The 14,392-nt window shown below is 43.3% G+C and overlaps 1 protein-coding gene across 30 annotated transcripts in view; it reads left to right on the forward strand.

The window, feature by feature from the left end:
* Nucleotides 1–14,392, forward strand: part of FANCD2 (FA complementation group D2) — a 77,130-nt gene that overhangs the window by 60,967 nt on the left and 1,771 nt on the right. For 16 of the 30 annotated variants that reach the window (XM_077993411.1, XM_077993416.1, XM_077993410.1 and 13 more), the window contains 11 exons: nucleotides 1,031–1,141; nucleotides 2,377–2,507; nucleotides 3,682–3,775; nucleotides 4,060–4,182; nucleotides 5,518–5,611; nucleotides 6,838–6,936; nucleotides 7,971–8,009; nucleotides 8,978–9,052; nucleotides 10,196–10,270; nucleotides 11,321–11,467; nucleotides 12,954–13,251. In XM_077993411.1, the coding sequence (XP_077849537.1) occupies nucleotides 1,031–1,141; nucleotides 2,377–2,507; nucleotides 3,682–3,775; nucleotides 4,060–4,182; nucleotides 5,518–5,611; nucleotides 6,838–6,936; nucleotides 7,971–8,009; nucleotides 8,978–9,052; nucleotides 10,196–10,270; nucleotides 11,321–11,467; nucleotides 12,954–13,184 (1,219 nt within the window). In that variant the 3' untranslated portion in view covers nucleotides 13,185–13,251. Of the gene's footprint in view, nucleotides 1–1,030; nucleotides 1,142–2,376; nucleotides 2,508–3,681; nucleotides 3,776–4,059; nucleotides 4,183–5,517; nucleotides 5,612–6,837; nucleotides 6,937–7,970; nucleotides 8,010–8,977; nucleotides 9,053–10,195; nucleotides 10,271–11,320; nucleotides 11,468–12,953; nucleotides 13,252–14,392 lie in introns of those variants that run through there. The other 14 variants (XM_028844427.2, XM_077993418.1, XM_028844424.2 and 11 more) reach the window with 3 other exon arrangements.

A 14,392-nucleotide genomic window follows, 5' to 3' on the forward strand; every position in this document is an offset into this window, starting at 1 on the left:
ATCTAGGAAGTCAGATTGTGCTGGGCGTCAAAAGTCAGGCAGAATAATTTAAATGTTGTCCAGGGAAGCCATTTTGGAGTTTTATGATCATAGCCATGATGCAATGAAAGCAGTGGTTTAGGAAAACCCTTCTGGCAGCAGCGTGCAGGACAGATTGAAAAGAGATGCAAAAAGAACACTCAAAAATACATGTGTCACTATGATCTACACATGTATTGATAGGGGCCTGGCCAAAATGATGGTCTGGGCTTGGAAAGGAAGGGACAATATGAAAGGTAATCCAAAGATAGAAATGTCAAGACTTGACTGGTTAATGTAGGAGAATGGGTAAGTACCACTATGGGCTGGACATTGATTTAGCAGTTGGACAAAATTATTACTATATTTTTTAAGAAGACTACCTATCTCTAAAATGTAGGGAATGAAGGAGAGCTTTTTGCCCTTGAAAATAAACCTATGGGCCAGGCGTGGTGGCTCACACCTGTGACAAGAAAGAAGAAAAGAAGCCTGTGAAGACTTCAGGAAAGATTACTTTGGATGTATTTCAATTTCTACTCTGATACTTAGAGCTGTGATTGAATTTGGTACTTCAGTACTTTCCATTTCAATTCTTTTTTCTTTTTTTTTTTTTTTTGAGATGGAGTCTCACTCTGTCACCAGGCTGGAGTGCAGTGGCACAATCTCGGCTCACTGCAACCTCTGCCTCCCTGGTTCCAGCGATTCTCCTGCCTTAGCCTCCTGAGTAGCTGGGACTATGGGCGCCCACCACCATGCCCAGCTAATTTTTGTATTTTCAGTAGAGACGGGGTTTCACCATGTTGGCCAAGATGGTCTCCATCTGTTGACCTCGTGATTCGCCCGCCTTGGCCTCCCAAAGTGCTGGAATTATAGGCATGAGCCACCACGCCTGACCTCTCTTTTTTCAAACTGTTAAACTATTGATGGTATAGACTGGAGGCCAGGATCCTTAAATATTATCCAAGTAGTTTTCCAGAAACTAAGCTAACCCCTCTTACCTTGACTTCCTTAGGAGTGGATTTTCTCAACCTGAAAATCAGAATTTACTGTATTCAGCCCTCCATGTCCTTAGTAGCCGACTGAAACAGGGAGAACACAGCCAGCCGTTGGAGGAACTGCTCAGGTGAGTCAGACTACATAACCAAGATTGTTGTCCCAAGAAACTCCTAGGAACAGGATTGGCAACTTTCTTGAAAATACCTGGGTGTCTTTCAGTAGTTGTAAAGGAAATTATTTTCAGCTACTCTCCTCATATATGAGCGTTCTCATCTATATATTCTGATAAATCCTGAAGTATTAGAAGCCTTGAATAATCATGCTAAATCTTCATGAATGTATCAGCCCATAAACACAGCCTTTTCAAGTAATAATGATGAAAACATTGACCATCTGTAATCAACTCTTGATTATCCAGGGACCTACTGTCTCCCAGCAGGGTTGGGTAATTAGGCAGCAGCTAGTTATCACTGATAACCTGCTTCTTTCCCCTTGTCTTGTAGGAAGACCTTACATGACTGAGGGGTAGGCAGTGGACAAGGGAGGTGAGATGATCTCAGGGGCATGGCTTTTCAGCCCCCTCCCCCTTCAGTCAGATTTGACTTGGTCTTTCTCTGACTTCCCTTGATAACCTAGACTATCACTGGGTCAGCAGTCAGTGCTTATCATCCCTGTCTATAGGTCAGGACCTTATTTCTTCTTTTATTTATTTTTATTTATTTATTTATTTTTTTTTGAGAGACAGAGTCTCACTTTGTCACCCAGGCTGGAGTGATCTCGGCTCACTGCAACCTCCGCCTTCCGGGCTCAAGTGATTGTCCTGCCTCAGCCTTCCAAGTAGCTGGGATTACATGCGCATGCTGCCACACCCTGCTAATTTTTGTATTTTTGTAGAGATATTTTCGCCATGTGGCCAGGCTGGTCTCTAATTCCTGAGCTCAGGTGATCTGCCTGTCTCAGCCTACCAAAGTGCTAGGATTACAGGCATGAGCCACCATGGCCGGCCTGTGAACCCAGATTTTAAAAATTATTTTCAGTGTATTGCCTAAGGCTTTAAAGAGCAGATAATTTATCTAGGGTTGTGCATATTAGCGTGGTGCTTGGGTTTCTCAGCATACATGACCCCTTCAAGGCCAACATTCCATCCATGGGGCTGTCTTCTGCTCTGGCTTTTTCCATACAAAGGTATGGTTTTCTACTGAGATGCTTGAAGAGGGTTGCTACTAAAGCACCTGAAAATAAGGAGGATTCTGATTAGGCCATCAAACACTTAAAGGGACTTGGGCACGTCATGTGGATTTAAATATATCTGTAATACATAGGATATTATTGCATTTGTTTGTTTTTCTTGTCTTCTTACAGCCAGAGCTTCCATTACTTGCAGAATTTCCATCAAAGCATTCCCAGTTTCCAGTGTGCTCTTTATCTCATCAGACTTTTGATGGTTATTTTGGAGAAATCGACAGCTTCTACTCAGAACAAAGAAAAAATTGGTGATGGGCCCCAGATCCTTTTTTTTTTTTTTTGTAATGAATAGGACTGATATCTCACACTTGTAACCTTGGGGCTTCCCAGGACATTTTTACATGTAAATCCCCACATAACCTCAGACAGGCCCTCTTGGTATACCAAGAAGGTCATTTTCCCAGAACAACCTGACTGATTTCTGCTAAAATTGCTTAGTTTTCTCTTTGGCTTAAGTTTAATCATGTTCTTCCTTTTCAAAAAAAAAAAAAAAATTATCTGAGACATATGACAAAACTACACAAACCATGAGGTTAATAAAGTAGGAGATAAAGGAGAAGTCAGGGTCAAGTGTAAAAGAAATACTAGCCTCTTCCCTGGCCTTTTTCTTTTCTTTTCTTTTCTTTTTCTTTTTTTTTTTTTTGAGACAGAGTCTCGCTCTGTCGCCCAGGCTAGAGTACAATGGTGCGATCTTGGCTCACTGCAACCCTCCACCTCTGAGGTTCAAGCAATTCTCCTGCCTCAGCCTTTCAGGTAGCTGGGATTACAGGCATGCACCACCATGCCTGGCCAATTTTTGTATTTTTAATAGAGACGGGGTTTCACCATGTTGGTCGGGCTGGTCTCAAACTCCTGACCTCGTGATCCGCCTGCCTCGGCCTCCCAAAGTGCTGGGATTACAGGCGTGAGCCACTGTGCCCAGCCCTGGCTTCTTTCTTTAACTGTCTTTTGTTATAGCTCTTAGAATGCGGCTCATCCTAGTTTGCAGCACATCAGAAAGTAAGATAAAAATGCAAAACAAACCTTTATTTTTCCCTATTGATTAAAAGGGGAAGGTTTGGTCTGAATCTTGGAGGTGACCACTGCTATTGGCCAGCTCAGGAGGAACAAGATTGGCCTTCCCACTGCCCAGCAGCATTCCTTTTCTCTGTGTGTCTGTATTTATGTTCATGTTTGCATGTTTGTGTATTTCAGGATGGGGTTGGGGTGGGACGTGTTGAGCCTTAGACAAATGAGTTTATGTCTGGCAAAAGGGCCAGTGGTTCAGGAACATGACAGCTTTTTGTAAGTTGCCTGTTAGACCAGGACCGTCTTAGTAAATGTAAACTAATAATCCTTTTGATCGATATCCTCAAAAGCCTGAAAAGCAAGAATGAGGTGAAGTTCCCATATGTAAGATTCCTTTGTCTTCTTTTCTAACAGCTTCCCTTGCCAGACAATTCCTCTGTCGGGTGTGGCCAAGTGGGGATAAAGAGAAGAGCAGCATCTCTAATGACCAGCTCCATGCTTTGCTCTGGTGAGATGTTTGGTTTCTTCCAATGAGCCAAATAGCCATTTTCTACTTTGCTACTGTTTTTTGTCAGAGACTGGACAAATGACCTTTTTAGTGGGAATTTGAAAACAATGAAGTAGGTTAAAAATGAACACAATTTGGAACATGTGGATCTTAAGATCCTCTGGTTCTGTTTTATGCTGTCAGCTAACTGCTTATTGTTAATTCAGATCATAGAGGAATTTGAGGAATCTGCAGTGTATTCTACTTTGTTAATCAGTGGGTCAAATATTTGACTCTCAATGCAGTATCTACCTGGAGCACACAGATAGCATTCTGAAGGCCATAGAGGAGATTGCTGGTGTTGGTGTCCCAGAACTGATCAACTCTCCTAAAGATGTGTCTTCCTCCACATTCCCTACACTGACCAGGTAAGGGAGTTCTTTCCTCCAGTTTTTCCCTTAAGATAGAATCATCATCAGGCTGGGCGCGGTGGCTCACCCCTGTAATCCCAGCACTTTGGGAGGCTGAGGCAGGCAGATTACCTTGAGGTCAGGAGTTTGAGACCCACCTGGCCAACACAGTGAAACTCCGTCCCTACTAAAAATACAAAAAGTAGCTGGGCGTGTAATCCCAGCTACTTAAGAGGCTGAGGCAGGAGAATCGCTTGAACCTGGGAGGCAGAGGTTACAGTGAGCCGGGATTGCGCCACTGCACTCCAGCCTGAGCACCAAGAGCGAAACTCCATCTCAAAAAAAAAGAATCATCATCACACTGTCCAATGTATGTAGCTTCCACACAACTGCTTTGCTCCTCCTCATCTAATTCTGATATAGACAGTAGATATATTCATTCATTCAATAAAGAGAGTTTGCTATGGATTCCTTTTAAGGGCTCTCAGCTAATACATTTGAGAGGACCCTGGTGGTTTTTGTTTTGTATTGTTTTGTTTTTGAGAAAACTTGCCACCCAGGCTGGAGTGCACTGGCGCAATCTCAGTTCACTGCAACCTCTGCTTCCTGGGTTCAAGCGATTCTCCTACCCCAGCCTTCCAAGTAACTGGGATTACAGTCACCCACCACCACACCCGGCTAATTTTTGTATTTTTAGTGGAGATTGGGTTTCACCATGTTGGCCAGTCTAGTCTTGAACCCGACCTCAGGTGATCTGCCTGCCTCAGCCTCCCGAAGTGCTGGGATTACAGGCGTGAGCCATTGTGCCCAGCTGAGATATTTTAGCCATCTTGAGAACAGGGTGCTCACATGTATGTCTCACTTAATGGGTTTGTGTCTCAGAATATCAATAGTTATCTTAACATTTGTAGTCTTTTCAGTTTATAAAGCACTTTTACTTTATCTTGTTTGATCCTTTTGATAATTCTGTGAGGTCTTTGGTATCATTGCCCCTATTTTACTGTTGAGGAAAATGAGAGCTAGGGAAATTCTCAAGCTTACACATGCAATAAAATAAACATAGAACCAGGACTCAAACTCAGATCTTCTCACTGTTACTTCACTGCTTTTTCCATACTACCATACCACATCCTTTCATAAAGTTAATCCCATTGTTTGACAGGCAATCTTCTTGGACCTATTACTGAGTCCCTATTACTGAGTCCTTTCCACTCCCCCATCCTCTTCCTAAGGACCCTAGTGAAGGACATTTAGAGAGGTAGGGAAGGAAGATACTTTTGGTTCCTGATTCTTCCCAAGTAGTTCTAAGCAGTGCATCATGGCGTAGGCATGCATGCTTTTCTCATCTTCTAGGCACACTTTTGTTGTTTTCTTCCGTGTCATGATGGCTGAACTAGAGAAGACAGTGAAAAAAATTGAGCCTGGCACAGCAGCAGACTCGCAGCAGGTGAGTAAGATATAGTCACTTCAAGAAGTGGACTTTGGATTACTTGGAAGTTGCTGATTCTTTTTTTTTTTTTCCTTTCCCTGAGACAGAGTCTTGCTTGCTCTGTTGCCCAGACTGGAGTGCAGTGGCATGATCTCAGCTCACTGCAACCTCACCTCCTGAGTTCAGGCAATTCTTCTGCCTCAGACTCCTGAGTAGCTGGGATTACAGGCATGTGCCACCACACCCGGCTAATTTTTGTATTTTTTAGTAGAGACAGGGTTTCACCATGTTGGCCAGGCTGGTCTCGAACTCCTAACCTCATGATACACCCGCCGCGGCCTCCCAAAGTGCTGGGATTACAGACATGTGCCAGTGCGCCTGGTAGAAGTTGCTGATTCTATTTCTTGGGTCCAAGTTTTCTCCTAAGCTGTTTTTTGTTTTGTTTTGTTTTGAGTTTCTGAGATTCAGGATTTTTTTCAAAGAGTTCCTAGTTTAATTTCCTTTCCCTCTAGTTAGAGATGAGGAATGGGCTCTGTTTTCCTTGGCTACTGCCCAGTTTGCCTCCTGTTAACTGACATGAGGTAAGCCAGTCTGTTTGAGATACTGTGGATCTTGGCAGCCTGCTAACCAGAACAGAGCTACACAAGTAAAGGGCTAGCATAGGGAAGCAGAGAAGCTACAGCCAATATATGTTTTTTCTTTTTCTTTTTGAGACAGGGTCTAAGTCTGACATCCAGGTTGGAGTACAGTGATGCAAACTTGGCTCACTGCAACCTTTGCCTTCTGGGCTCAGATGATCCTCCCACCTCAGCCTCCTGAATAGCTGGGACCACAGGTGCACGCCACCATGCCCGGCTAATTTTTCTATTTTTAGTAGAGGCAGGGTTTTGTCATGTTGCTCAGGCTGGTCTTGAACTCTTAGGCTCAAGCAATCTTCTAGCCTCAGCCTCCCAAAGTGCTGGGATTATAGGCATGAACCACCACACTTGGTCTGATGGCCAGTACATGTTGCAAAGGCTTTTACTTACTTGGGAATTGCTGAAGAGGAAACTTCTTAGGATGTCTGTCTCTATGAGGTGTTCTAATGTTACCACAACATGCGCAGGCCTCAGAGCCATCTTGTGGATGCACTGGTTGCTACATCTCTTGGGAAAGATAATTGGCTTAAATATCTGTATAGCTAGTAATTCAAGAACTATATCTTAGTGGGAATATACTAAGGGAAGTATCTGGCTATGACTCAGAGGTGCCCATATATTTGGCTGCCCCAGATTCATGAAGAGAAGCTCCTCTACTGGAACATGGCTGTTCGAGACTTCAGTATCCTCATCAACTTGATAAAGGTGAGTATGGAGGCTCCTTGACCCATCTCACCAAATAACTGCAGAAACCAAGTGTCCTGGCTTCCAAAATGGACTGTCCTTGCTCCTTTTCCCACTCTTCCTTGGGGCCTGCTCTCCCTGAATTGTCTTCTTCCTTTGTCCCCATACCCGTCCTGGATAACCCTTTTTCTCACTAGGCATTTTTTTTTTTTGCCTCTTCCTTTCTTCCTTCTACTTATGCCACAATACTATTTAATGACTCCTTCCATCTGTAATTTCTTCACTTTTTCACCTTGCCTTGGGTCCTCTGTGATCTGAGCACACATTCCCTCTTCTAACCCTGAAAGCCCTCGTTCTCCTTTAAACACACTGTACTCTCACCGACTCCATTGTGGTTTTGCTCAGCTTGTTCCCCTAGCCTAGAATGTCCTTGCCTCTCCTTTCCATCTCTTTCATGTCTTTTTGTTTTTGTTTTTGTTTTGAGGCAGGATCTCACTCTGTTGTCCAGGCTGGAATGCAGTAGGGTGATCACAGCTCACTGCAGCCTCAATCTCCTAGACTCAAGAATCTTCCCACTTAAGCCTCTGGAGTAGCTGGGACTACAGGCACATGCCACCATGCCCAGCTAATTTTTCTATTTTTTATAGAAACAGGGTCTCATTGTGTTACCCAGGCTGGCCTCAAACTCCTGGGCTCAAGTGATACACCAGCCTCCGCTTCCCAAAATGCTGGGATATCAGACATGAGCCAGCATGCCCAGCCTCATCCAGTCTTTCTTAAGTCTTCAGATCAAGGTTTTGGACCTCTAATAATGCCATCTTCTGAACACTTCCAGTTGGAATCAGTTTATTTCTCTTTGCTTTTCTCTTCCTTTTCTTGAACTCCAGTTGTGATAATTACTTTATGCTGCTTTGTAATATTAATTTAAATGCTGACATTCCTCCATTTTAGTATTCTCTACAGAACCCAAAGCTGTGTTTTGCGCAGTGGGAAAGAGGCTGGAGTGCTCAAAGGAGCAGATCTCAGCCTTGGTTTCTTGTCTTTCACCTCTCCAGGTATTTGACAGTCATCCTGTTCTGCATGTATGTTTGAAGGTGAGAGATTTACTGGGCCCTGTTTCATATTCTTCCTATGGATCACTCTAGAGAGGACCTCAGCTAAGATAAATTGCTCAGTTTCTTGCCCACAAGCCAGAGTTTCCAGAATCTGTGCCAGTTTAGGGAAGGCAATGGATACATTTTCCCACCCTAGTTGGATGATTGGAGAAGCCAGTTTTCCTATGAATTTGAAAACTTTCGGTAAGAATCTTAGTACTAGGAGGAATGGCTTCAGGGCAGTTGAGTTTAGGAGCAGTAGTTACCTTCCCTGCCATTCCTTACCAGGCAAAAGGGAGGAAGGAGTAGATGATTCTTCTTTAAAGTCTATGTGGTGGCCTTACAAATGTGGGATCTGATATACTGAGAATTGCCAAACTTCTCTTTCATGGGAATAGCCTGTATTAGCCCTAGATTTGATGGGAAGTCCAGTCGGAATGTTATGGGGAGAATGCTACTTCCCCACTCCTGAAGTTTCCTTCCAAGTGGATGGTGCCCCATTCTTGTTATCTGCTGGTCACTCTCTCCCTTTTTACTCCACCCTTGCACAGTGTGGGAGCTGGACGAGTTGGAAAGAGGAGTGATTTATCTGATTGGGAAGTTTAGAAATTGGTCATATGCTTCCTCAGCTTTACCCAGTTTTTCCCTCTTGGGAGTAAGTTATCCTCAGATACAGCTCCCCTCTACTCCTCTATGCTCTCACTCCTAAGCTGAGCAAGTTCCCTTTCCATCCACTGTATCTGTGGTAGGTAAGTCTGCCTAATTCTGGGGCTTAGTTAACAGGCCTATTTGATTTTTGTGTTAAGTTACATTCTCCAAATAAACCTTTTGGACCATTCCCAATTTGTTTTTTATATATATAAATAAGAAAATAAAACCCTTGGGCAGAATGAGGCTATTCTGCCTCAGAAAGGGGCCTTTCAGTGAGATACCTCAGCTAGAGATAACAGTGTGTCTCTCTTCTTCAGTACGGACGTCTCTTTGTGGAAGCATTTCTGAAGCAATGTATGCCGCTCCTAGACTTCAGTTTTAGAAAACACCGGGTAAGAGCTAAGAGCAGGGCCGGGCACGGTGGCTCAAGCCTGTAATCCCAGCACTTTGGGAGGCCGAGACGGGCGGATCACGAGGTCAGGAGATCGAGACCATCCTGGCTAACACGGTGAAACCCCGTCTCTACTAAAAAATACAGAAAAACTAGCCGGGCGCGGTGGCGGGCGCCTGTAGTCCCAACTACTCGGGAGGCTGAGGCAGGAGAATGGCGTGAACCCGGGAGGCAGAGCTTGCAGTGAGCTGAGATCTGGCCACTGCACTCCAGCCTGGGCGACAGAGCGAGACTCCGTCTCAAAAAAAAAAAAAAAAGAGCTAAGAGCAGAGAACAAAGATATGCACCGAAGAGTTGCTCAGAAGTTATGTCCATGGTGACTCCTGGGTGAGGCTGGAGTATTCTACCTGGGTTCCTCTGATCCACTTCAGTTATAGCCAGAGATCCCCAAATAGGACTGAATATTCCAAAGTAGGCTGAACTCCTCAGACCCACTCTGGATCAAACCCACCTTTCTACTTCTTCTCCAGATCCGACAGTGGTTTTCCTTTTAGCTTGATTTTATTGTGCTACTGCACTCTCAGGTCCTCATGTATCAGTGTGTCATTTGCTTATTCCTTTATGCTTCTGTAGGTATACTCAGAAATGATTAAAAAAAAAAAAGTTCCTTTGTGTCATAAAACCCTTTGCTGTGGTAATGAACATTCTTGACAGTTTTTTAGCCAATGGCACCCAGGGCTAGAGTGATGAAGTAAGGATAGAATCAGATTATTTCCTATACATACTTAGCAAGTTGAACAAACCACTCACCATATTTGGTTGGTCCCTCATAGCCCTGAAAGAGAAAAGGAAGGTGGTATTTTATCCTAATGTTGCAGATGGGAAAACTGAGACATGGTAACCTATGTAAAACTAAAATGCAGGTCTTATAACTCTCAGATTTATACAAGGGACAGAAATGGGAGAGTTGAGAATAAGCGGTAGCTGCTATTCCTCCTATTTGAGAGGCAAATTAAGATGATTATCAGCATAGGCTGGAACCTGCAGAGTTTATCCTCTTTGGAGCTTTTGATTCCAAGGGTATACTGAATCTAAAATGAAATCAGTACATTTCATAGAGTATTTATAAACTTATTGGTTATAGGAAGATGTTCTGAGCTTACTGGAAACCTTCCAGTTGGACACAAGGCTGCTTCATCACCTGTGTGGGCATTCCAAGGTAAGAAGGGAAGCAGATCCTATCAGCAGCCTGCCTGTTGGCTTAATCTGCAGTTGCTATTGGGAGATCCATGGGCTGCTGTCCTTCATTTATATCTGGGACTGTGTCTGTCCAAAGGCAGTTTATTCAGAGCAAATCCTTAGTTGCTGCTTCAGATCGGGCAGTCCTCTAGAGGGGAATCTCTGCATCTGAAATATGATTCAAACTCCAAAGCTCTTTTTCCTCTAGAAACTTCTTGGGTGAGAGGAATAGAATGCTGGTATATGTTTACTTCTGCAAAGTCCCCTAGGCGACAGGACTGTGATGTAAGTGATGATCCTGCAGGAGACAGGAGGTGGCTCTAAAGCAGCCATCTGTAGAGGCTTTCATCTGTGCTACTTACTTTCAAGGAATGCATCTGTGTCTTATGAGAACATCTTAGCATTAAAGGATTTTTCCACTTGAAGCCTTCTTATAGTTAATGAGGTATTGTCATGTTTTGTCTGAATGAACATAGAACCCTAGAGTTCTGCAGTCGCTGGCAAACCAAATGATTCTTGAGTCCAGTTTCTGTTACTTACTTCCTCTTCTGGTTCTAAATGTGTAAGGTCCTGAAGAGTGAATTTTTTTTTTTTTTTTTTTTTTGAGATGAAGTCTCGCTTTGTAGCCCAGGCTGGAGTGCAGTGGTGCAATCTCTGCTCACTGCAAGTTCCACTTCACGGCTGCACAGTGAATTTTTAAGGAATTCTCTTAGCTAAATAGGGCTACTCTATTGTTTAATATCAGTAAAATATATATTCAAGAATATTTTAGGTAAATTCATTGATGATCAGCCAGCAAGAGGTTATGAAGAGGAACCAGAGGTGGTAGTGGTATGTCTTCTAGGCTTTGAATTATTTAGCTGCCATTGTCTTTGGATTACTCTGCCAAGCTATTCCTGTTCGATGGAACATACTGTTGGTTCATATTGGCGGGGCTTGTATCCTTATTCAGTATTCAAAGGTTTCTATAAGAAATATGAAGGCATGATGATAAACTCACAAAAGATGGATGTTATTTATCTCCATTCAGATTCACCAGGACACGAGACTCACACAACATGTGCCTCTGCTCAAAAAGACCCTGGAACTGTTAGTTTGCAGAGTCAAAGCTATGCTCACCCTCAACAATTGTAGAGAGGCTTTCTGGCTGGGCAATCTAAAAAACCGGGACTTGCAGGTAAGCCTTGGATCCTGCTAGTGATAATTCTCCAATCTTATTCTTTGTGACAGCATCAGATGGCATGTAAGGCAGTTCACCTAAGCCCTGGTCTCTCAGTAAGGCTACTTTTCTCTTAAGTCTGTGACTGTTGAACTCTTAAAGTTATGGTATGTTGCTCATGGGCCCTAGTCACAGGCTATACCCCTCATCTTAGGCAGCAAGGCACCAAAACATGCCATTGATATAAACAATGCCTCAGACATAAAGGAGTCAGACCAGTACAAACCTCTCTCCACAGCCAGAGGGGCTCCTTTAAGCCCCACTGAGGGTAGATTCATAATAACATTTTTGTATAGGGACAAACATTTCTTTTGTTTAGTTATACTAAGCCAATCTGTCTTATTCCGGAAATTATAAATTAATCTCTAATTTTAACTAATGAGCATTTATAAGGTTTTTTAATTGTCTGATTAGCTGAAATCTTGTGTTGTTTATAATACTACTTTGGAGTTACAACATTTTTCAGATAGGGTAGTATAAGCCCTTTTCTTTCATGCTTAAAATATCTGAGTCTTATAGTCATTTATATATGAAATATATAAAATAGCACCACAGAGAATTAACTTCCTTTCTTCACATCAACCTTATGAGGCAGATACTATTGTTTCTTCGTAAAAATTGAAACTCAAAGAAGTTAAGTAATTTACCTAATGTCATTCAACAGTAAGTGAGTGGAGCCACGGTTTGAGTCCAAACAGTCCTAAATTCAGACTTGATGCTCTTAAACACTTCACTGGGCCGGGCGCGGTGGCTCACGCCTGTAATCCCAGCACTTTGGGAGGCCGAGATGGGCGGATCACGAGGTCAGGAGATTGAGACCATCCTGGCTAACACAGTGAAACCCCGGCTCTACTAAAAAACACAAAAAACTAGCCGGGCGAGGTGGCGGGCGCCTGTAGTCCCAGCTACTTGGGAGGCTGAGGCAGGAGAATGGCGTGAACCTGGGAGGCGGAGCTTGCAGTGAGCGGAGATCAGGCCACTGCACTCCAGCCTGGGTGACAGAGCAAGACTCTGTCTCAAAAAAAACAAAACAAAAAAAACAAAAAACACTTCACTGTACTGTCCTTTAGCCTCTGCATGGCCTTTCGTAGTTGGTGTAATGGTGCTTATATACTTTAAGGTATTTGGGAAATTTTAGAACCATGTTCAGCATCAACTTAGAGTCACCAATACAATCTAGCCTTTTAAAATGTAGTGTGATGCTAGCATACCAAGATGAACCTTTTGTTACATTACTTTTTGTATCAGAGCCACAGACATCTCGGAAACCTGGAGTTGAGTATCCCTCCTCTAGGTGCTGAATCACAAGTTGGTATCCATGTTTGACCGTGTTTTGAATGGCTAGAATATCTTCCTTTGTATTGCCTGTAAACTCAACCTTCTCCCCTATTACCCTAAATGTGGTCATTATAACCCACAATTTTCTTGGTCCATTCACATTTAGGGTGAAGAGATTAAGTCCCAAAATTCCCAGGAGAGCACAGCAGATGAGAGTGAGGATGACATGTCATCCCAGGCCTCCAAGAGCAAAGCCACTGAGGTATCTCTGCAAAAGGCACCAGAGTCAGGCACTGATGGTTGCATTTTGTTAATTGTTCTGAGTTGGTGGAGCAGAACTTTGCCTACTTATGTTTATTGTCAAGTACTTCTATGCCCATTTCCATTCCCTCCATAACACCTTCTGTGCTTATATAATTTTTTGGGACCCAGAAAAAACAACCACACAATCTTAGAATCGCTACTGAGTATCTCGAGTTGTGGCATTTGTTATAGAGTTGACAATTCTCTGCATTATAGCCTTTCATTTTCCATGAATCCATATCTGAAATCATTTTAGAAGGGAGAAGTCATCGAAGTATTTTCTGAGTGTTGAAAAGAATGAGTTAAACCATTTAAACACATTTGAAACATACGAAAATAGAAATGTGAAAGCATTTGGTGAAAGCCAAAGCACAGAGTCAGAAGCTGCCACCTTAGAGAACTGAAATAAAAATAGAAGTTCTTACTCTTTTTTGTGGTACAGATGCTTTTGAGAATTTGAAGAAAGCTAAATAAAAATGTATACATGGCTGGCGCAGTGACTCATGCTTGTAATCCTAGCACTTTGTGAGGCCAAGGTAGGAGAATTGCTTGAGCCCGGGAGCTCAAGACCAAGCTGCACAACATAACAAGACCCTATCTCCACAAAAAAATGAAAAATAAGCACAGGTGTGGTGGCTCACGCCTGTAATCCCAGCACTTTGGGAGGCCGAGGTAGGCAGGTCACAAGGTCAGGAGTTCAAGACCGGCCTGGCCAACATAGTGAAACCCCATCTCTACTAAAAATACAAAAATTAGCTGGGTGTGGTGGCACGCACTTGTAGTCTCAGCTACTTGGGAGGCTAAGGCAGGAGAATCACTTGAACCTGGGAGGTGGAGGTTGTGGTGAGCTGAGATCCCGCTACTGCACTCTAGCCTGGGCAACAGAACGAGACTCCGTCTCAAAAAAAAAAAAAAAAAAAAAAAGCGTACATTTATAAAATTTTGTCACAATTCAGGTAGGTTATAGACACCAAAATCTCAGATTTAAGAACCCCTGCTGTGGGGCCTCTGTCTGTAATGCAGTTTGAGTCTGATCCAGAAAGATCATTTAGTATGAAAAGTCTGGCCTGGTAGGGTGGCTCACACCTGTAATCATAGCACTTTGTGAGGCTAAGGTGGGAGGACTGCTTAAGCCCAGGATTTCAAGACCAGCTTGAGACCCCATCTTTACAAAAAAAATTTTTTTGAGCTAGCCAGGCATAGTGACGCATGCCTATGGTCCCTGCTACTCAGGAGGCTGAGGTGAGAAGGTTGCTGAAGCCCAGGAGGTGGAGGCTGCAGTGAGCCATCATCACACTCCAG

This window comes from Macaca mulatta, chromosome 2, assembly GCF_049350105.2.
Source record: "Macaca mulatta isolate MMU2019108-1 chromosome 2, T2T-MMU8v2.0, whole genome shotgun sequence".
NCBI lineage: Eukaryota > Metazoa > Chordata > Mammalia > Primates > Cercopithecidae > Macaca > Macaca mulatta.